This window comes from Mastigoproctus giganteus, chromosome 9 (genome assembly GCF_048544385.1).
Source record: "Mastigoproctus giganteus isolate SK-2022 chromosome 9, ASM4854438v1, whole genome shotgun sequence".
In the NCBI taxonomy this organism is placed as follows: Eukaryota; Metazoa; Arthropoda; class Arachnida; order Uropygi; family Thelyphonidae; genus Mastigoproctus; species Mastigoproctus giganteus.
Genome location: NC_143583.1, coordinates 146753618 through 146775827, shown reverse-complemented (window position 1 = coordinate 146775827; position 22210 = coordinate 146753618). Strand labels below are relative to the sequence as shown.

At 36.4% G+C, this 22210-nt stretch overlaps 1 protein-coding gene across 1 annotated transcript in view; it reads left to right on the top strand.

Annotated features, from left to right (window-relative positions):
- LOC150080806 (uncharacterized) overlaps positions 1-22210 on the top strand; it is a 76332-nt gene that overhangs the window by 11027 nt on the left and 43095 nt on the right. The window contains exons 2-3 of the mRNA XM_090380825.1: positions 5221-5828; positions 17519-17633. Coding sequence (XP_090236951.1) covers positions 5221-5828; positions 17519-17633 — 723 coding nt within the window. The remainder of the gene's footprint in view (positions 1-5220; positions 5829-17518; positions 17634-22210) is intronic.

Below are 22210 nucleotides of genomic sequence, written 5' to 3'. Positions count from 1 at the left end.
TCCCTCAGGGTTCAGTTGGGTCCATTGTTGTTTTCTGTATTTATAAATGATATTGATGATGGTATATCAAGCTTAATGTCCAAGTTTGCAGATGATACGAAGGTTGGCAGGGTTGTTAAGGGCACTAATGACAGTATGCTGTTGCAACAGGATCTAGAAAAGTTGAGCAGATGGGCTGAGAGGTGGCAAATGAAGTTTAACGTTGACAAATGTAAAGTTCTACATATGGGAAGCAGCAACCCCAGAGTGACTTATCAACTCTGTGGTACTACACTGACAGTGGTAGAGAATGAAAAGGACCTGGGGATAATTGTGCAGGCAGATATGAAGTTTTCTGAGCAGTGCAGACGGTCTGCAAGAGTAGCTGATAGTGTCTTGTCAATGATATACAGGAATTTTTCTAGCAGGGATAAGGAGGTAATTATACCCTTATATAAGGCAATGGTCAGGCCACACCTTTAGTACTGTATACAGGTCTGGAAGCCCCATTTTAAGAAGGATGTAGAGCTATTGGAACGAGTACAGAGAAGGGCAATAAGATTAGTGAATGAACAAAGGGTTGCTCTTATGAAGAAAGGCTTAAATTTTTGCAAATTACAGTGTCTGGAGACTAGGCACCTGCAAGGTGATCTGATTGAGGTGTATAAAGTCTTGAATGGTTTGAGCATGCTCAATGGTGATGGAATTCTTCCTCTTGCTCAGAATAATCATTTGAGAGGGCATAAATTCCAATTGAGGAAAGACAGATGTAGGATAGATGTGCAGAAGTTTGCCTTTAGCCAGCGAGTGATTGGTTGGTGGAACAGACTTCCATCCTTTGTTGTGGAAGTTGATAGCCTAAATAAATTTAAGGCTGAGCTGGACATGTACTTGGAATGAACAGAGAGGTGAAATGTGAGAGTGTGTTTTTTTTTTTTTTTTGTTTGGCTGATGCTGCATAAGCCTCCTTTTTTGCATCATATGCCTCTACTAATGCTAAAAAAAAAAAAAAGTGCCGTAGTACCAGATTTCATTTTCAAGGGGGTACAATGTACCTGGTGATCTACCCTGGCTTTGCCACTGATATACAGGAATTTTGCTGATGTTGTATAAACTTTATTTTTGCATCATTTGCCACTATTACTACTAATACTAAATTTGACAATGGATCTTGTGGAATTCAATATAAATGCAGGTAAAAGATTTTTTCCAGTAATTGTATGAATGATCTCATAGTGCATGGTTGTTTAAGCCAATTACTTTAAAAATATTAAAAGTTTTTTTCATTCTAATATCTGATTTACTTTATATTGACTCAATCCCAAACAGTTCTTGACCACAATTTTGGATCATTCCAGTTAGTAAACCACATGGTGTTAATTGTGCCAGGAGCAATGACCATTGGCTAAAGTCCAAATGAATGTAATTATATTGATAATATTTTTCCTCTTGCAGTCTACCTCAGTGGTTTTCGACCTTTTTTAATAATAACGGCATTGGATGCTAAGTAATTTATTTGATTTTGTGGCACTCTTACTCAATTTTCTGCCTGTTAGATCCGATTTTCTCTCTCTCTCTCTCTCTCTCTCTCTCTCTCTCTCTCTCTCTCTCTCTCTCTCAGTGTGTGTGTGTTGAATAAAGTATGCATAAATGGATGTGAAAGTTAATTTCACATCTATTATATTCATTAATGGATGTGAAAGTTAATATTCATTTATATATATATAACATTAAAAAAAAATGTTATATGATAGTTATTACAATAATATAACTATAAACAAAATTACAATTCATAATACAAATTATATATATAATACTTTTATTCTTTATATAGAGGTACTAAATAAACATCAATTATAGATCACCACAAAATTAAAAAAGATACTGTACACCTTTTTATAATGAAATAAATATATAAATTTTTAAAAAATAATAAGTTTAAGTAACTTAAACCCAAATTACATGGCACCCCAGGAATGTTGTTGTGGCACCCTGGTTGAAAACCATTGGTCTACATACTAAATTATTCACTACATTTGCATGGGTATCCTAATATGTATAATTATATATACATGTATTAGGATACCCATCCAGATGTGAATAGTGTTGATGAGATGTTTTGAAAAGCAGAAAAAAACAAGTTTACAAGTGCATAGGCAATAGCAGAGGTATCCCAAACAAGCAGAATGAGTTGAGGCAAGGATTTTTGGCAATTCAAAGAAGCTAAACCATCAAATACTATATCAGCAGTTTGTCATTATTTACAACAGCCATGCTTTTGGTCATTGTAGTTGCTGTAAGTTCATCTAGTGAAAAGATTGAAGAACAAGAGCAATGCAGGAATATGTATAGATATTTATGTAGTAATTGCTCATCCCTAAAGAAAGTGTGGGTTGTGGTGAAAGAGAGAGAGCCACAGTCAATGAGCTGTGGATTGTGGCTCCTCTTTCATTCCAATCAGCAGCTGATTTGGGTTTATGTGGAAGTGATGAAAGCAAGCAGATCCATGCAAGGTAGTACCCTTGTCTTTCAAAGGGCATAGCTCTGCTTGCATGATTGCTAACCTCTATAAGTCTGTATCTGTATATCCACAGCATGAGTTTTCGTGATAGAGCTACTGTTCATGAACAGTATATCAATGAACACTTGAAACTATTCCTAACTCATCGTTCTTGAGCCATGGAACAGTGGTAACATCTTATAGAGCAAAATACACGGTATTGAGATCAGCCAGTGGGCAGAATGCTAGAACATCAACTGCAGTGTATTAATATTAGTAGTAGCAAATGATGCAAGAAAGCAAGCTTATACATCATCAGCAAAAAAAAAAAAAAAAGCCTATACCACCTTGTCTTTCCACCCCTTCTAATAATTTACTTCTTCCTTAAACTTATTCAAACTACTCACTTTCACAGCACAGGATGAACGTTTGTTCTAATCATTCTGGTTGAAAGCAAATTTTTGCACATCTGTCCTGCAAACATCCTTCTTCAACTTAAATTATGCCCACTATATGTGTTATTAAGGATACCATTAGCAATTAGTGTACTCAATTTATTCAAAATATCCATTTAAAGTTATAAACACTTCAATCAGGTCTCCTTGGTATCTAGTTCCCAGGTGCTTCAATTTTCAGAACTGAAGTCTTTTATAATAAAAGCATCCTTGTATCCTTGACACTAGTCTTGTTGCTCTTCTCTGTACTTGTTCCAACAGATCTATATACTTCTTAAAATGAAGCATGTGGATCTGTTGGAACAAAGCTTCCAGGCCTGTGCAGTACTCACAATGTGGCCTAACCATTGCCTTATACAATGGGATAATCACCCTCTCCCTTCCCTTCCATTCCCTGTTTATGGGGCTCTGCATATCACTGACAGAGCTCCATGACCTGCCCTAGCAGCCTGTCCGCATTTTTCTCTTTTATTCTCCACTATGTTGAGTGTAGTACCACCCAACTGGTATGTTATTCTGGGATTACTGCTATCCATATGCATTACCTTGCATTTATTAATGATAAACCTTAGTTGCCATTTCTCAGCTATCTGTCCAATTTTTCTAGGTCTTATTGCAGTAGTATGCTTTGATTCATGTCATTAACTTCCCTGCCAACCTTTGTACCTGCAAACTTAGACAATAAGCTTGATATACCTTTTTCAATGCTAATAATTATTGAAAACAGTAAGGGGGCCCCAGCACCGAACCCCGAGGGACCCCACTAGTAACATTAGTCAGAGAAGGGCAGTACCCAGTTATAACCACCTTCTGTCTTCTGCCACTCAACCATCCTTTTATCCATGAGAGTAATTTGTCTCCAGTGCCGCACTGCTCCAGTTTGTACAGCAGTCTTCCTTGTGGAACAGTTCAAAAGCTTTACTGAAAGCTAACTATGTGAATAAAGTTGAGAGGACTTGTCTTTTTTTTTTTCTACTTTGTGGGCAACAGCAAGGCATTCTTTTTTTTTTTTTTGGTCTAATACTTGATCATGAACTGACCCTCCTTGAACACATTACACAGTTCAGAACCAACAAACTGCTTTTGTAATGCCCACAAAGCAGTAATACGTATTTGCTGAATTTGCAGTAGATAATTAGTATAAAATCACTGCCTTAATATGTCCTAGATGATGGTATACTATAATGGTTTTGCCACTTGCCACTCATTTCAAGAGGTTTGGGTTTAAATCACATCATAGACTGGGGGGGGGGGTTCTAAAGGCCTCGTCAATTGAGGCTATGAGTAGCCAGTTTCAGCCAGAGGTAGGGTTTTCTGTTGTTTTGGGTTTCTTAACCCATACAAATGCTTAAACGCACACACACACACACACACACACACACAGTGGTGCAATATAGTACTATAGTAAGTTGCAGATGTTTCTATAAACAAAAATAATTCTGTAATGAGTTGCCTAGAGCAACTCATTGAAAAGGCAAAGTTTCTTCTGCTGAGAAAAATTTATTAACTAGGCAATAGTTTAAATCTTGCTAGCACAATGAAAATGAATTATGCTTGAAGAGAAAGTGATTTATCTGTTTTGCAATTTTCTTAGTCAGAAATGCCTGTATATTGACATACAACATACAGTAATATTAAAATATTTTTTTGTATACTTACTGTTTATTGAAATTTATATGGGGGGGGCAGTACTTGAAAGGTTCCTAAGCATTGGGTGGACCTACCAATGGCAGTTTCTCTTTTGTGATTTTGTTTTTAAACAGACAGTGCTGATATACAACAGATTGAAATGAAATTCATTTTAGACTGGCAAAAATGTTCATTTACTATGTTGTGCCCCACATTACATTTCTGACATGCCCATCTAGTTTCACACAATGTTCATATGGAATATGCATGTTACACATGGTGTTTTACATGCTTGTGTAGCATTGCCCTTTATGTTATAGTAGATCTGTCAGTCAGTTCTGCAGTGCCCACATAGTGGGTTCTGTAGAAAGGGGCCCTCGTTCCATTTCAGGATGAAATGGAATTGCAGATCAAGGTCCAGCCAGGTATACCCTTCTTCTACAGATGAATTGGAATGGATGCATGTTCCTGGCTGCCAGCTACTGGTCAAAAGTGTTCTGGTGGATTGATGTTGTCATTGGATGCTAAAGGTATTATTTACATGTTTATTGTGTTCATTAAGACTTATGTTTTACCAAAGTTGTTGTGTCTAAATATTTTTGGTAGTTTTGATAGTGTATTTCTGTAAAATAAGTATTGTTTTATTTTCTCTTTCAGGCAATAATCTGTTATTTATCAAATCCACGGGGTAGTCCTTCTACTGTAATGAGTTGCCAAAGATCAATTAAAATTATAAAAATCAATCCTGTGTGTTCTGGTTATAAGTATTTTCCGAATTGCATCTTATGTGAAAGTTGCCTTGTTGTTTTATCAGAAATTTTATCCAGTGAGAATACTGTAGAAGAGCATGACCACAATTTCAAATATAGTACTGACAGAATTTTACTGGAAAGAGATAAAAATATTTTATTAGCACAAGCTACCTCAAACAGATTACCAGAAAACCAAAGTTTTGAATCTTTTACTGCATACAAAGGCCAGACAAGTTTAGTACTCAGTCCTCAAGATATTCAAGAAATCATAATGAATTCTGTGAAGTTAAAACAGGCATCAATTAAAATGGATGCCTGGTTATTTTCTTGTGTTTTTGTTGAATTGCAACAATCTCAGACATTTAGAAGGTGCATTCTTCAACGTTTCTCCAGAACTTTTAGAAGGCCAAAATTAAAAAATATAGGCTCTCATGAGCAAGGTGAAAATATAGAAGCATTTCAGTTAAACATTCATATTTCTTGGCCTGATTATTGGAAGGTTAACATGTCTTGGTAAGTATATGAAATATATTTATTTATCAATATTATAAAGTTCAGCAGAAAGTCCTATATTTTTATCGTAATTATTTAATACTAATACTTTATTCATTATAACGACAACTTACCTCCTGTTTCCCAAAATATGAGGGCTGTCCAAAGTCATTGTTGCCACTTGTCAGTTCCTGACAAGTGGCAACAATGTTCAGCAAGTTGATAAATTTCAAACTTTGTCTTTGTGTTCACACACACACCTGGATGTATAGGCATATACATTTATACAGGGTGTCTCAAAAATGTTGGTGCAGGCGGTTGGGGGAGGTGGGTGGCATCTAGAGGAATGTGAATCGCATAGGAACCCATAACTGGAAACGTCACTCTAAGTTGGTACACGGTGCTGTTCATCAGTTCGCGAGAGGGAAAATTTCTGGTTTACTCATTCAAGCAGCAGTCGCCGCACGAAGAGCATGCATTGATATACAAACTGTGAGCTGGCAGACATGCACCTAGTGTATGGATTAGCAGAGGGCAATGGAATTGCCACTCAACGAATTTATGGAGAATGCTTCCCAGACAGACATGTACCGTACCACCGTTTGTTTGCACGGGTGCATCAAAATTTGTGCGATTATGGGTCATTTAGAGGTAACAGGAGTGGTGCGGGCAGACAACGTTCGACGTGAACTCCCGCCACGGTAGAAAGTGTGTTGAATGCCATCCAGAATAATCCTACTACCAGCACATGTGCCGTTGCCTCTGCCTTAGGAGTGTCTTTTTGCAGTGTACAGAGTGTCTGGCATGACGATTCCTTACACCCCTTTCATCTCCAAAGGGTTCAGTTACTGCTCCCCCAAGATCATCCTGCATGTGTAGCTTTGGCGCAGTGGTTTCTCAAAGAAAGTGTTCAAGACTTGAATTTTTCCAGCCTGTGTTTTGTTCACGGATGAGAGTTATTTCACTCGGGAAGGCTTATTCAATCAGCACAATGCTCATGTGTGGTCTCACGACAACCCACATGGTGTGCGCCTCCATGCAGCACAACATCGCTTTACAAGAAATGTGTGGGCAGGTATGGTTGGTGACTGCTTAGTTGGCCCATACCTGTTACCATCCCGCTTGAACTCCACTAAATATCGGATCTTTCTTGACCAAGTTCTACCAGGGTTAGTTGACGATGTTCCAGCAAAAAGGTGGTAGATGACTTTCATCAACCGGTGAAACCCATGTTTAGTCTCTAGAGCAAAGTTTCTGGCATTCCCCTCTCCCTATACTTCTCCTTCAACCCATGCACGGTACTAAGTACTATAGGTTTTGATACCTTTCGTGTTTGGGGTTCTCAAAAAAAAAAAAAAAAAAAAAAAATGTGAGACGAAACATTTGATTTCAACATGACGGGGTGCCTGCCCATTATGGAAGGTGTGTTCATGACCATTTGAACAGGCGTTTTGGGCGTCGATGGATTGGCTGTGGTGGACCCATTGCCTGGCCCCCATGCTCACCTGATTTATCAAGCCTTGATTTCTTTCTGTGGGGGGGGGGCCCTCAAATCTATCGTGTATGAATCGCCTGTGGAGACGGAAATGGATCTCGTGGCGAGAATCGTCTGCGCTGCTGCTACTGTCAAAGAAATTCCAGGTGTGTTCGTGCCGCATCCATGCTGTGTCGGTGTCACGCATGCATCGCGTCTCATGGTGGAACCTTCGAGCATCTGTTGTAATGTCATGAAAAGCATCTATCTCGTACTCCATTGTTAATATTATGTCAAATAAATGTTTGCCACTAATTACTGTCTTGGGTCATTTCTGCTTCTTGTGCCTCTGCTACTACATTCCCATGACGTTTCCAGTTATGTGTTCCTATGCGATTCACATTCCTTTAGATGTTACCTACCTCCCCTAAACGTTTGTACCAATATTTTTGAGACACCCTGTATATCTTCAAAGAGAATGTATAATTCTATAAAAGTTTATTTGCAAAAGGGTCATTATTATATATCATTTAAAAGACATTATTGCCCAAGTAAGTTATGACTTCAAAGTAAGCATTCAATCTGCATACCAAAATTCATTATGGATATCTACTATATCTATCAGTTGTTGTTGTTATTTGGTTTTTAGGAGCATTAGCAACTAAGGCCATATTGCTCCAGGGATATGCGGTGGTCATTCCCTGACCTTTCTGCATCCTCTGTATTTGGTGGTCACGGGCTCGAACCCCAGTCTAATCAACAAGTGTGTGTTACGCACTGCTGCTGCTCCTGCCTACCTGGTATGGAGGTGCCTTATCTATCAGTAGAATAAAACAAATTCAGTTTACCATTATCAAATGTTTTTGGATATATTTCACATCCACTTCATCAGTGATAGTATAGATATGTTTCATTTTTGTTTTTGTCTTTGTTCTCTTTTAACAAAGTGTTTTACAAATTGATATATTCACTTATGTTGTCATTTGTTATGGGAGATGAAACTATGGAATCATTGTTTATTCATTTATAATCCTTTTTCAAATGAGGCAACATTTCAAATAGAGCACTAAATATTTTATATCCTTTGTCAATCTCTATGAAATATTTGTTCAGACTTGTTTCATTATCCTGTTTGAAACAAAATGTTTAAATCCAGCATTCCTGAAACAATTTGCAGCTACTCTGCTCATTGCTTTCAGCTTTTGCTGATGTAGTGGATACTTTTCAGCTTTCCAGCTTTTGCTGATGTAGTGGATAACTTTATGAGAGTTAACTGAAGTTGTTTGTCTTTCATAGCAATTATTAGAGTGATTAGAATGTCCATGGATGAAAAAGGAAAGGAAATGATGTCAAACAGTGATTGACCACTGATTGATCAGTCAGTGGAACCTGGTAACACTGCCCTACTACCTAAATATTCTCTTTTATACAATAAAATCTCATTAATACAAACTCGGTTTATACCAAATACTCATTTATGTGAAGCATACACTATTCCCTAGGCTTTTCTATGTAAATATATTCATTTATTCAAAATTCGGTTAATATGTATTACAGAGTTCATTTTCACCCTATGAGAAATATATATTGTTATTTTGTATGTTTAATACAAATCTTGGCACAGCTGTCCAATTATTGCCCCTATTATTGCCTCTGGTTTCCTGCTTCCCGAAGGATTTGTTATTTGGTTTTTAGGAACATTAGGTTCCCGAAAGATGGCACTGACTTGTTAGAAATTACTTTTGTTAATATAAACCAGAGCTGTGATGCTCAATACATTCTACATTGATCTCAATATTTGTAAAAGAATGAATAAGAGAAGTTTACTTCAATATGATACGTAGAACACTTCCATATGATACCCTCCAGAAATTAAAATGAATTAGCATTTAGCATTAGCGTTAGTAGAGGCATTTGATGCAAGAAAGCAAGCTTATGCAGCATCAGCCAAAAAAAAAAAAAAAAAAAACCCCACTTCCACTTCACCCCTCTGTTCGTTCAAAATACCTGTCCAGCTGAGCCTTAAACTTATTTAGGCTATCAACCTCCACCACAAGGGATGGAAGTCTGTTCCACCAACCAACCACCCGCTGAAGGCAAATTTCCGCACGTCTATCCTACATCTGTCTTTCCTCAATTTGAATTTATGCCCTCTCAGGTGATTTTTCTGAGCTAGAGGAAGAATCCCATCAGCATTGAGCATGCTTAAACCATTCAAGGCTTTATACACCTCTATCAGATCACCTCGCTGGTGCCTAGTCTCCAGACACTGTAATTTGCAAAACTTAAGCCTTTCTTCGTAAGAGCACCCCTTTGTTCCATTCACTAATCTTGTTGCTCTTCTCAGTACTCGTTCCAGCAGCTCTACATCCTTCTTGAAAGGAGGCCTCCAGACCTGTATACAGTACTCTAGGTGTGGCCTGACCATTGCCTTATACAATGGAATAATCGCCCCCTTATTCCTGCTGGAAAAATTTCCAGCAGGGATAAGGAGGTGGGTACCTCCCCTGAGTCCAAGGAAGCTCTCATAATTATGGCTAAGGGTTTGCTTACTTCCTTTGCTGCCTCCTTTAATATAACTGGATAGATCCCATCCACCCCAGGTGCCTTTCTTGTGTTTATCTTCAACAGTTTCTCCTCCACTTTACTCCCAGTTATTTCAAGATTCTGTAGCTTACTGCTAGAGTTGAATACACCTCTGGCATTCCCCTTGCTGAATAACTCCTCATGTGTGAATGTCGATGCAAAATATTCATTTAGTTTGTTAGCTACCTGAGCAGGATCATCAACAGTTGACCCATCAATATCAAGTGGACCAATCTGATTCATCCCCTTCCTTCTAGAGTTTACATAAGTAAAGAACTCTTTGCTGTTTTTCTTTGCATCCCTTGCCAAGGATTTCTCGTAATCTGCCTTCGCCTGCCTAACCTCCTTTGTAACTTGGTTGCATATCAACTTGTATCTATCATAGGCTTCTGTGTCAAGTGTTCATTTGTAAGTATCCCATGCATTTTTCTTCTCTGCCATATGCCTCATTAGTTCATCTGACATCCATTTTGGCCTAAACCTTGAACAATATTTCTTAGTTGGTATGTAAAGCCTAGTAGCTTCCAAGATAAGTTCTTTGAATGCTTCCCATTTTGAATTTGCTGTTGGTAACATCATCAGTTGGTCCCACTGTATAGAATTTAAATACTGTCTCAATCCATCGTAGTCGCCTTTACGCCAGCCCCCAAATTCCAGTCAATATCTAGGAAATTAAAATCTCCCATTATAAGACTCTCTGATTTACTGGCCCACTCTATTTCCCTGTACAGTTCCTTATTATACTCATCAGAGTCATTAGGCCTATAGCACACTCCTACTCTCAATTTTGATCTCCCAATGCTTATGTCACACCAAACTGACTCAACACTGCACTGTCCAGCGATGTCGACTGGCTTCACTTCCTTGGTTTTTATGTGTTTCTTAACTAATAGCATAACCCCTCCCCCCTTCCTATCCTGTCTATCCTTTCTGTAGACCTTGTACTCCCCAAATTGCAGTTCTGCATCTGTTATATCTGTGTGACACCACGTCTCTGATATCCCAACAATATCTGCCTTTGATGTTTTGAGCAATACCTCAAATTCATCAAATTTATTTACTAAACTCCTAGCATTGGTGTACACGCAAGTATACCTGCACCTGTTTCTATTCTTAGCTACCCTAACACAACCCATGTGTTTACTTGTACCACAATGGCTCCCAGCAGTCTCTGAAATACCATGTATCTTGTTTTTCAGGCTTCTGCTCATTCTAATAGAAGCAGTGCAAGAATCTCTTTCACCTCTGCCAGTGGCTACTGTCAATCTATTGGTCTTTGTCTCCCCCCAAGCTAGCAGTTTTCCGACCCACCTAACACTGCCTCGATAGCATCAGCAAATATTCTTGCACCCTTTCTATTTAAGTGTATCCCATCCCTGTAGAAGCAATCTCTCCTGTTAATATAACATTACATTAGGAATATAACATTACAGTAGGCGCAATATAGCCGGGGCTACTCGTGCACCATTAAACCCCAAACAACAAACAAACAAAACATAACATTACAGTAAAATATTACATTACAGAAAAAAATATATTGAAAACAATTTTAAAAAAATCAATTGAATACAATTAAAAAAAAAAAAAACGATTGAATGCAATTAAAATTAAGTAAAAAATTTACTAAAAGAATTTAATATAAATTTTGCAAAATGGTTTTCCTTCCCCAAAAATCTTTAGCCAGTGGGTAGTTGATTGCTGGAACAGACTTTCATCAAGTCGATTGCTTAAATAAATTTAAGGCTAAACTAGACAAACATTTGGAGTGACCAGATGGATGAAATGGGAATGTTTTTTTTTTTTTTGACTGATGCTCTATAAGCTTGCTTTCTTGCATCGTATGCCTAATACTAAATTGAAAGGAAGGAAAATCGTTTTGCAAAATTTACATTAAATTCTTTTAGTTAATTTTTTTACTTAATTTTTAATTGCATTCAATTGATTTTTTAATTGTTTTCAATTGATTTTTTTACTGTAATGTTATATTCTTTTTAATTTCTGGAGAGTATCATACAAATGAGTTCAACGTATCATATTGAGGTAAACTTCTCTTATTCTTTTACAAAGAAATTACTTTTGTGTAAACAAACCAGTTTACAGTGGCTATAATGTAAGTGCACTCTGAAAAACATCTTTGTGAAGGATGAGCTGTTATATTAATAAAAGAATAAAAACTAAAGAATAGTTTTTCTAAGTTGTTTACATACACTTCCTCGCTCTCCACAGGATTGAAGCCATTTTATCTGAGCTGGTGTCTTTTTTGGAACTTGTGCCTTTAAATTAATTTAAAGTTTGTTTATATTAAATCTCATTTGGCATTTTTATGGCAACAAAACGGGTGGAATTAAGCCTGGAAATTAAACTTAATTATACAAGAGGCTGATAGGATGGATTGAAGTAAAACTGACATTGCAAAGGAATACAACATCTCTTTACCTACTTTATCTACAATACTGAAAAACTGAAAAAACTTGAAGTGTGTGACACTTGAGTAGTGATAAAAACAAGGAAATTTGTGGTGCAAAACATGAGCTTGAAACAAAACGTTTCGAGTGATACCACAAATGTGTGAATCTAATTTGCCAATATCAGGTCTGATTTTGCAAGAAGAGGCAAATTATCTAGCTCAGCAATGTGGAATTAGCAACTTCAAATGCAGCAGTGGCTGGCTCCAAAGATTTAAAAACAGGAAAAACTTGGTTTCTCAAAATATTTGCAGAGAGTCTGGATAGTCGACAGAGAAAAGGCTACAGGCTGACTGTGCTCTGTACGGTTCATTCTTGAAGAATATGAGGCAAAGGATATTTTTAATCTCGATGAGATAGGTTTATTTTATAATTTGCTGTTCAAGGAGAGTCTTATCATGGTGAAAACTTCCGTAAACAAAGAACACGGTGAAAACTTCCGTAAACACATTCTCTCGGCATTGAGTGCTGAGACACTTAAGTTGACACATATACAGCTGTTGTTTTTACCTCTCAATACCACCAGTTTTATGCAGCCAGTGGATCACAGCATTATTTATAATCTCAAGAGAGCATATAGAGCCTGTCTGATAAGGTACTTGATCTGCAACATAGAAGGAGGGAACAATTTGCAGCCAAATTGGAATGTCTTGGATGCTATCCATAATCTTGTTATTGCTTGAGATAGTATTGCATCAAGTGTAATAATCAGCTGCTTCAGAAAAGAGTTACTTTGGAGAGAATATTACCAAAAAACATGGTCCTGCAGACATGAAAGTGATGGCAACATGGAGGAATTTGAAGGAACATATGGATTTTGTTAGCGAATTTGAAGAGTTTGTGAAAGTGGATGATGAAGCTATTACCACAGAAATGCCAATACCAGAAGAGATGCTGAGTACCAAGCAAAACAATGATGTTTTTTTACTAGCGAGCTAAAGTGAAGCACATGCACCACCATCTAAAAAAGATATCCAGAATCCATTCAGCATAATAGAGAATGTGTTGGCTTGCAGTAATGCTGATAAAGAAACAACTATTGCATTTTATAATGTCTGTGCTTTAGTTAAAAATGCATATAGGACAAAAACCATGCAAACAACATTAAATTCTTTCTTTAAATTAGATTAATTTATTAAAAAGTTAAATGGTTTATATGTCTCCCTTTATATAATTTTAAAATTAATTCTTTTTACTGCGATACTAAAATATTGTATATATTAAATATATACAGTCGATTCTAGTTATTTGGGACACATCGGGACTAGTGCATTTTGGCCTGATTAAGCGGCTGCCCCAATTATCTGAAGTTTCACGTAAATAGTTAAAAATACAATGGATCTCTGCTTTACATTTGATTCACTGTACAATCAAATCACACTACAACGGACTCACCATAGTAAAGTACCGTTCACTATATGATGTGTAGTAAGTGCCGTCATTGTGATCACATTTGTGAATTGAATTTTAATTCTCTTAAATGGCGATTCTAATTAGCAAAAATAGGAGGAAATTTATCCACAGGCTATAAAAGTAAAGATATATTAAGCACAAATTTACCTTTTATTACCTTACCAATTAAAAAATTAATGATACGTGATAATCGGAATAATTAATGTGTACTGTAATATGTGCATACGAACTAGTTGACATTTCTGTTCACTGACATTTGTGGGTGGGGATTAAAATTTAAAACAGTAAAAAGATAAGCAATCAATAACAAAGAACACAGCACACACAAATTGCAAGTAACATGATACGCGCAAGCGAGAACGGAGTAACTAGTTACGAAGCTTTAAAAATAGGAGTGAAGAGAAGATTCTGAAAATTAATTTTTTTATATGATTGAAGATTCCATGGAAGTGTGAACACATTTCACCATAATAACCCAGAGAATTCCAGCTGTCAGTATTATCACAAATTCAATAAGATCGACTTTACTATCCGTTTATGATAGATTGCACTAACAGAAAAGGCGCCTCCATAGCCAGGTGGGCAGGAGCAGCAGTACGTAGCACACGCTTCTTGATTAGACCAGGGTTCAAGCCTGTGACCACCAAATACGGAGGATGTGGAAAGGTCAGGGAATGACCACCGCATATCCCATGAGCAATATGGCCTTAGTTGCTAATGCTCCTAAAAACCAAATAACAACAACCTGTCAAATGTGTTGATGTAGAAAAGTCATCTAACCAATCCAGAAATGTTCTTATACTGCATTAATGACCAAACTGCAAGTGCTGTCAATATCTCTAAAATTAATCTCCCATTATAAATCATTCTGAATTACTGGCCTGATTTATTTGTCTCTATAGCTTATTATACCCACCACAGTCATTTGGCCTATAGCATACTCTTATACTCATTCTTTGCATACTCTTTAATTGATGCATGCCATCCTCTCTGAAAGCTGTTTTTAAATTTTTCAGGTTTTTTCCCACTTTGCCTTAATTTGAAGCAAAATTTGATGTAAATTTGCTACTCAGTAAAATCACCCATTTCAAAATGCTTCAGAATTCACTTTAAAAATTTATACTGACTGCAGAAAAATGGATGAGTCATGTATTGCTATGTCTGTATAGGCCCTCAAACATGTTTCAACAAGTCACAACTTCCTATAACACAACAATTTCAAGATACAAATTCAGTTTCTGAACTTTTTTAATCATACCTCATAAGTTGTTCTGAAGTATACAAAAATGGCCTTTCTTGGTTTCAGAACAGGTTGCAACTAACAACCAGTTTTGTTAGTAGTGTTAACTTTCCATGTTACAGTTCTGCAATGGAGTAACGAATGAATATGAAATTTGCTTGAAACTAGGAAAATCTGCAGCAGAAACGTGAAATTTTAAAATTTGTTTATGACAAAGTTTTACCAGTGTCTTGAATGGTATAAGCAGTTCAGATGTGGACGTGTGGATGTTCGTGATAACCCACAAAGTGGGCATCCGTCAATTGCTCGAAATGTGGACAGAGTTGCAAAAGTTTCGAAAATTGTGGCAGGAGATCATCATTTGATCCTCAGAATGATGGCTGATCGAGTTTAATATGAATAAGGGACAATTTGTCAAATCCTGCATGAAGATTTAGGAAAGTGAAAGGTCTGTGCAGCACAGTGTCCTGGATGAGCAGAAAAGTTTCATTGTGTGAAGACTTGTTAAGACTGTATTATCGCTGGAGAGGAGTGTTGGGTGTTTCAATACAATCCAGAAGCTAAGCATCGGAGCATGCAGTGGACTTCAAAATCATCATCAAGGCCCAAAACGTTTCATTTACAGAAGTCCAGGATCAAGACAATACTGATCATGTTTTTCAACAAATAGTGTGATTCACAAGGAATTTGTGCCTGAAGGGGAGCGAGTCAATGCTGCATTCTATGTACAGATACTATTAAAATGCATTTCCCAGGTGAGACCACAATTTTAAGAGAAAGGCAGCTGGTTCTTGTTGCACGACAATGCCCTTACGTATTCTGGACTTGTTGTGGAGACATTTCTTATGAAACATGGCATGGTACAGATCAACCATCCATCCATCCTATTCTCTTGATCTAGCACCAGTGGACTTCTTCCTCTTTCCCAAGGTGAAAACTGCCCTCAAAGGAACAAGATGTTGAGGACCTTTGAGATGGTGTAATAAATGTGTTCAGTCAGATGTGATGGTGATTACTTTGAATCAAACCATTTTTGAACTCCTTCACTTTGTTCTTTTTATTGCACCAGTCTGGGAACTCTATTGCCACACCTTGTATATAAACTCCCATTATAGTATTTTCAAAAGGGATCAGCTTCAATGAGCACTATAAGCAGGAAAGCATTATAACTTATAACTGGGACTCTCCCCCACTTTAAGGATCATGGGACTTAGAGGAGGGCTAAAAGCAGGATAATTCTATAAGTGGGAGTATAAACAGCAGTGTGTGTGTTCCTTTTTCTGAAACCCTCATTGCAAATTTTATTGTCTCTTTGTTGTTGGCTGTTTGACCCAGAATGTTTCCACTGGCTTTACATAGGTTACGATTGTATCTGGTCAAGGAATATAACAATATAATTTTTTTGTACATATGACACTTTTTTTTTATTTTTTTATTTATTGTTAATTTTGTAAAGCATGGCAGCAGTTTTTTTTACTTTGATCGAGGCACCAAAGTTTGCAAGTGATGCCTAAATTTGGAATAAATTTTTGACAAAATGTGTTTAATTGGAAGTTTTAATTTTCATACAATGTTTAGTTATTCATTTAGATAAAACATATTCACAGCTTGTCGTAGGTTTGCTGTTAGAGGTTGCCCACTTGCTAATGAGAGGAAAGCAGCTTTGAAACAGCTTCTTGGTGGTAGTGTCTGACTTTTAATTGTACAGAAGATTCACCTCTTTAGATATGCCGTACAATTTAAAAGGATATTGGCAACTTAGGTCGAACCATGGATAATGATATTTGTCTCTAAGGTCTTTTTTTTTTTTTTTTTTTGTCTCGTAAGCTTTAGCCTTAGTGCCAAGCACCCATCCTCGGTCTTCAGTGTAAGCAGAATGTTTCCCTTGATTGCAAAATCAAACAATAAAGCTTACAAGTTTTATTTCATATAATGATTCATTTCTTTTTGGTATAGGTATGACTTTTCAGAACACATCTTATTTTATTATTAATAAGAATAATAGAAATTGATTATATCCTTAAATATATGGTTACTCTGTAAGAGAGTCTTAGTAATCAGGGCAAATCAGTATGTATTTAACTCATTCTAAAGACTTGGACTTAAGTGTAGTGGATGGCAGTTTATATGCCATTCTCTTATTCTAGTGAAAAACATTTATAAATTTAAATATTACTGTGTGTGTGTGTGTCACTACACATTAAAATAATTAAATTTAGGATGACTTATAGAAGCAGAGCTGTAGCAATAAAAGGCAATAGCCCATTAGATGCAGCTTTTGAGGTTGTGAGTGGGATAGTTTTTATGAGGGGAAAATATTGAACAAGGAGAAGAGTCAGATTTCAGGTTTATCCAAAGCATTGCATAGTGAACTTTTCTTAAAAAAAAAAAAAAAAAAAAACCAAAACTATAAATTATTAGCAGATAACTTTTTTCACTTTGCATGAACTTTCTATATCAATGTAATATTAATTTGAATAATTCAGTCTGTGAATTTTGTAATATCGTTGAAATATGTTATTGTCCTATATAGGAACAGCAAAATACAAACATTAGTTTTGGAAAGGCTGGAATTGGAAAATGCAATGGCTTGGTTGTCAACTTTAGGTGGAGCTTATTCCTCACTAGGAGATTGTGATATATATTTTGTAAGTAGTTATATAAAGTGACAGGCCTACCTAGTTTTCTTCTATATTCTCTTGCACTGTCATGCACATAATCCTTTTATGAAAGTTTTTGTCATTAACACAATCCACAACAGTCCTGAAATCAGTAATATTCTCTATCTTCTGCTGCTATATGATGCTTTGCATTCATTTTTTTCCAGTGCGTGTGTTCAGTCTCACTTTGTTATATAATAATTCATTGAACATTTCTTTTAAACGAAAATATTTTTAGTCTTTTACAAATACCCATTACTAAACATTAACAAGTTTATAATAGTGTTGATTTAATTTTCTCTCTCTCTCTCTCAAATATAAAAAAAAGTATGCAAATATTTACATAATAACCACTTATGATTTAAAAATTGTTGATTCAAGGTAAATGACTAACTTTCCTTTCTAACTATAAAGGAGAGACAGTTTAACTGAAATAGTTTTTGAAGTGAAATTTTATGGCTTTCACAGAGTAAATGTGTCAAATTATCTGGTCAGGTGTTGTGTGCACATTCTTGTAATTATTTTTGTTTAGTAGTCACATGGTACCTCACATGCACTTCCAAAACAAAAAAAAAAAAAAAATATCTATATATACATATGCCATATCTATATATATGCATGCGTGTGTGTTTTTTTTTTTTTTTTTTTGTTATTTCGATACAATATATGTATAAGCAGAAATATGTTTGAATATAGAATTTTGAAGTTTTGTGTGTTTCACACTATTGGATTGAAATAAATTTAAATGTAAGTGACTAATAATATAAGTTTTGTTTTTTTAAATATTTATATACAGAATAAATAAGCAGAAATATATTCTAACGTGTAATTTTGAAATTTTGCATGATTAATACTGGTGGAAATTAAAAATAAACATGAAAACAGAAGTGACTGATATACCTAGTGTGGATGTGTATATTTTTTTATATTTATGTACATAATATAAAGCAAAATTATATGCAAATTTGCAGTTAAATTTTGTGTACTTAACAGTGCAATAAATTTGGGGAAAAAAAACATAAAATGGAAGTGAATAATAGTACTTATCTATAAATACACTGCTTTGCACACATCTGATAGTTGGTCACATTGTAACCAGGTACCACTTGTCAGATGCAACTGTGAATATGCTCATAGGCCTTCAAGGAAAATCGTTTAAAAAATGTTCTTCAGGTTATGACCACAATGACACCTTCAATGGTGATGAAACTGGGCTCTTTGTTTTTTAATTTGCTACCGGACAAAATACTTGCATTTAAAGGCAAGGAATGTAGTGGTGGAAAAAAGACCAAACAAAGGATTACCGTTCTCATAGCAGCAAACATGTCTGGCACAGAGAAGCTTCCTCTTTTAATCACTGGGAAAGTCCAGAAGTTTTGACGCTTTAAAGGTTTGAAGACATTACTGACTATGTATCGACCAAACCAAAAGGCATGGATGACATCACAGATCTATAAAGAATGTATCAGAGACTCTGTGTGGGATGAAGTTGATGAAAAAGTGATCGCCAACTGCTTCAAACATGCTAGATTTACCACCATGAATTATGCCATGTGTGAAGTTTTGCCTGCCCCTTCCTCTATTAATTGCGAAAAACAGTCCGATAATAGGGAAGAAATATTTGAACGTGTGCATCATTACCTAAATTTTCAAAAAAACTTAAGCATAATTGCAGTGTAATGGAATCTTATGAAGATGAGGAACCTACTGTGGTAGAACAAGAAGTTTCAGTGAATGAAACTTCGATTCTTTTTTTTTAGCATTAGTAGAGGCATATGATGCAAGAAAGCAAACTTATGCAGCATCAGCCAAAAAAAAAAAAAAAAATACGCTCCCGTTTCACCCCTCCATTCGTTCCAAGTACCTGTCCAGCTCAGCCTTAAATTTATTTAGGCTATCAACTTCCACAACAAAGGATGGAAGTCTGTTCCACCAACCAATCAACCTCTGGCTAAATGTGTGTGTGTGGACATGTGTTTTTGTAAAGGGCGGCTCCTAGAACGTGAGTTCATCCCCACCTCGTATCTCTGTGAAGAACAGTATCACTACAAACGGGCCAGATGTGTGTATTATGTGTGTGTTCTGTTGTTCTGTTCTGGCTTCTTGGCTACCCAGAAGCATCAGTCACCTGGACAGGCTAAAGGCAAACTTCCGCACATCTGTCTTTCCACAATTTGAATTTGTGCCCTCTCAAATGATTATTCTGAGCAGGAGGAAGAATTCCATCACCATTGAGCATGCTCAAACCATTCAATCAGATCACCTCACAGGTGCCTAGTCTCCAGACACTGTAATTTGCAAAATTTAAGCCTTTCTTCACTCCTACTCCCAATTCTTATGTCACACTAAACTGACTCGAAACTGCGCTGTCCAGTGATGTCGACTGGCTTCACTTCCTTGGATTTTGTGTTTCTTAACTAATAGTATAACCCCTCCTTCCTTCCTTCCTATCTTGTCTATCCTTCCTGTACACATTGTACTCCCCAAATTCCAGTTCTGCATTCCTTATACCTGTGTGACACCACATCTCTGATATCCCAACAATATCTGCCTTTGATGTTCTGAGCAATACCTCAAATTCATCAAATTTATTTACCAAACTTCTAGCATTGGTGTACATGCAAGTATACATGCATCTGTACCTATTCTTAGCTACCCTAACACAACTCATGTGTTTACTTGTACCGCATTGACTTCCAGCAGTCTCTGAAATACCCTGTATTTTGTTTTCCAGACTGCTACTCATTCCAATACAGGTGACCCCCGCTTAACGCTGATAATGCATTCCGGAAAAACAGAGCGCTAAGTGAATCCGCGCTAAGCGAGCGCTGAATTCCCATAAGATAACATATGTATTTGTGAGTTGCGGTCGGTGCCATAGGATATTTCCTAATCAATAATAAACGGCAATGAAAAGATGCATAAATGTCGGTCAAAATATTTAATATTCAAATATTTGTATGTATAAAATATTCTGCATTACATATGTATATAATTATGTGGTAACTACTTGCGTATCAAATTAAACTTAAAATTCCAATTAAAATCATGAATTTCATTATGAAAAATGTGTCGATTTTGGGTTGAGCTTTACTAGTACTTAAATGGTTCCAATAGCTTACTAGTTTTAAATGGTTCCAATTTTTTTTTTTAGGTGAGTTTTCTTCTGATCATCATATAGGCTAATCTCTCTCTCTCTCTTTATTATTTATAATATTTAACTTAACTGAATTCTGCATTGGATATTATCTTCAATAAAATTAGTTAGTCTTTCCGTTTCAATCCTAATAGCCAGCCTAGTCCTACTTGCTTGCAGTGGAACAGCTATCTTTCCCGCTAAAATTAATTCTTTATTTTTTCATAATTGTTCTTACAGTTAAACTTGCAAGTCCTAAATTATTATTATTATTTTTTTTGATTTGGTAGTTGTTGGCGCATCGGCTTCTGTGGCCATATTGCACCTCCCAAGGTTTTTTTGCAGTACTTTGATCCAAGCCCGAGGCGGGAATCGAACCTGCGACCTTTGGGTTGCCGGGCAGGTACTTTACCCACTCGGCTAGCCCGGTCGGCTCCTAAATTATGGCACACATCCACTTGTCTTTGACTGGATTGATTCGTGTCAAAACGTCTAATTTAATTTTAAAATTCAGTCTTTTTCTTACATTTATAGTCTTCTTACTGCGCCCAGACGTTGCTTTTTCATTCTTATTGGCCATTATTAACTATTCGAAAATGTAACTGCATTGGTTGCATTAATTATGATACAATGTTCAAGTAAACTGTCCGTTGCGCACGAAGTCTAATACTGTACTGAGTGATGACTAGACTTCATATAAATGCATATAATGTAAATATTACAAGCAATATACTTGATCATTTTTTAAACTGTTGATCTCGGAACTACGTAACAAGTCACTGTACTGCAATTAAATTAGCGCTTGAGAGAATTGCACTGAGCGTGGGAATATTTCTCAATTCGTGGGAAACGTTTTAACCGTATTTTTATATTCATTTTCAAGCTATTGGCTCCATCAAATGAAACGATTTCATTAAATATGGCAAAAATGCAATCTGTAAAAGAGCGTTATAGTGATCTGTGACAGCGTTATAGTCAAATATGGGTTATACTATAAGAACAGCGTTATAGCGAATCAGCGTAAAGCGAACCGCGTTATAACGGGGGCCTGCTGTAGAAGCAGTGCAAGAATCACTTTCACCTCTGCCAGTGGCTACTGTTAATCTATTAGTCCTTGTATCCCCCAATCTAGCAGTTTTCCACCCCACCTAACACTTCCTCGATAGCATTAGCAAATATTCTTGCACTCTTTCTATTTAAGTGTATCCCATCCCTGTAGAAGCAGTCTCTCCTGTTAACAAGTACAGACCAGGCTGAAAAAAATTCTACCCCTTGAGCCTTGCACAATCTTTCCAGGGCCGAATTGATCGACAAGGCTCTCATCATATACTTCCTTATATCGTGTCTGGGCAGAATTGCAGACACTTTCAAATTCAACCCTAATTCATGGCTTTTTTTTTTTTTTCAACAGTGACCTGTACTTGTTAAG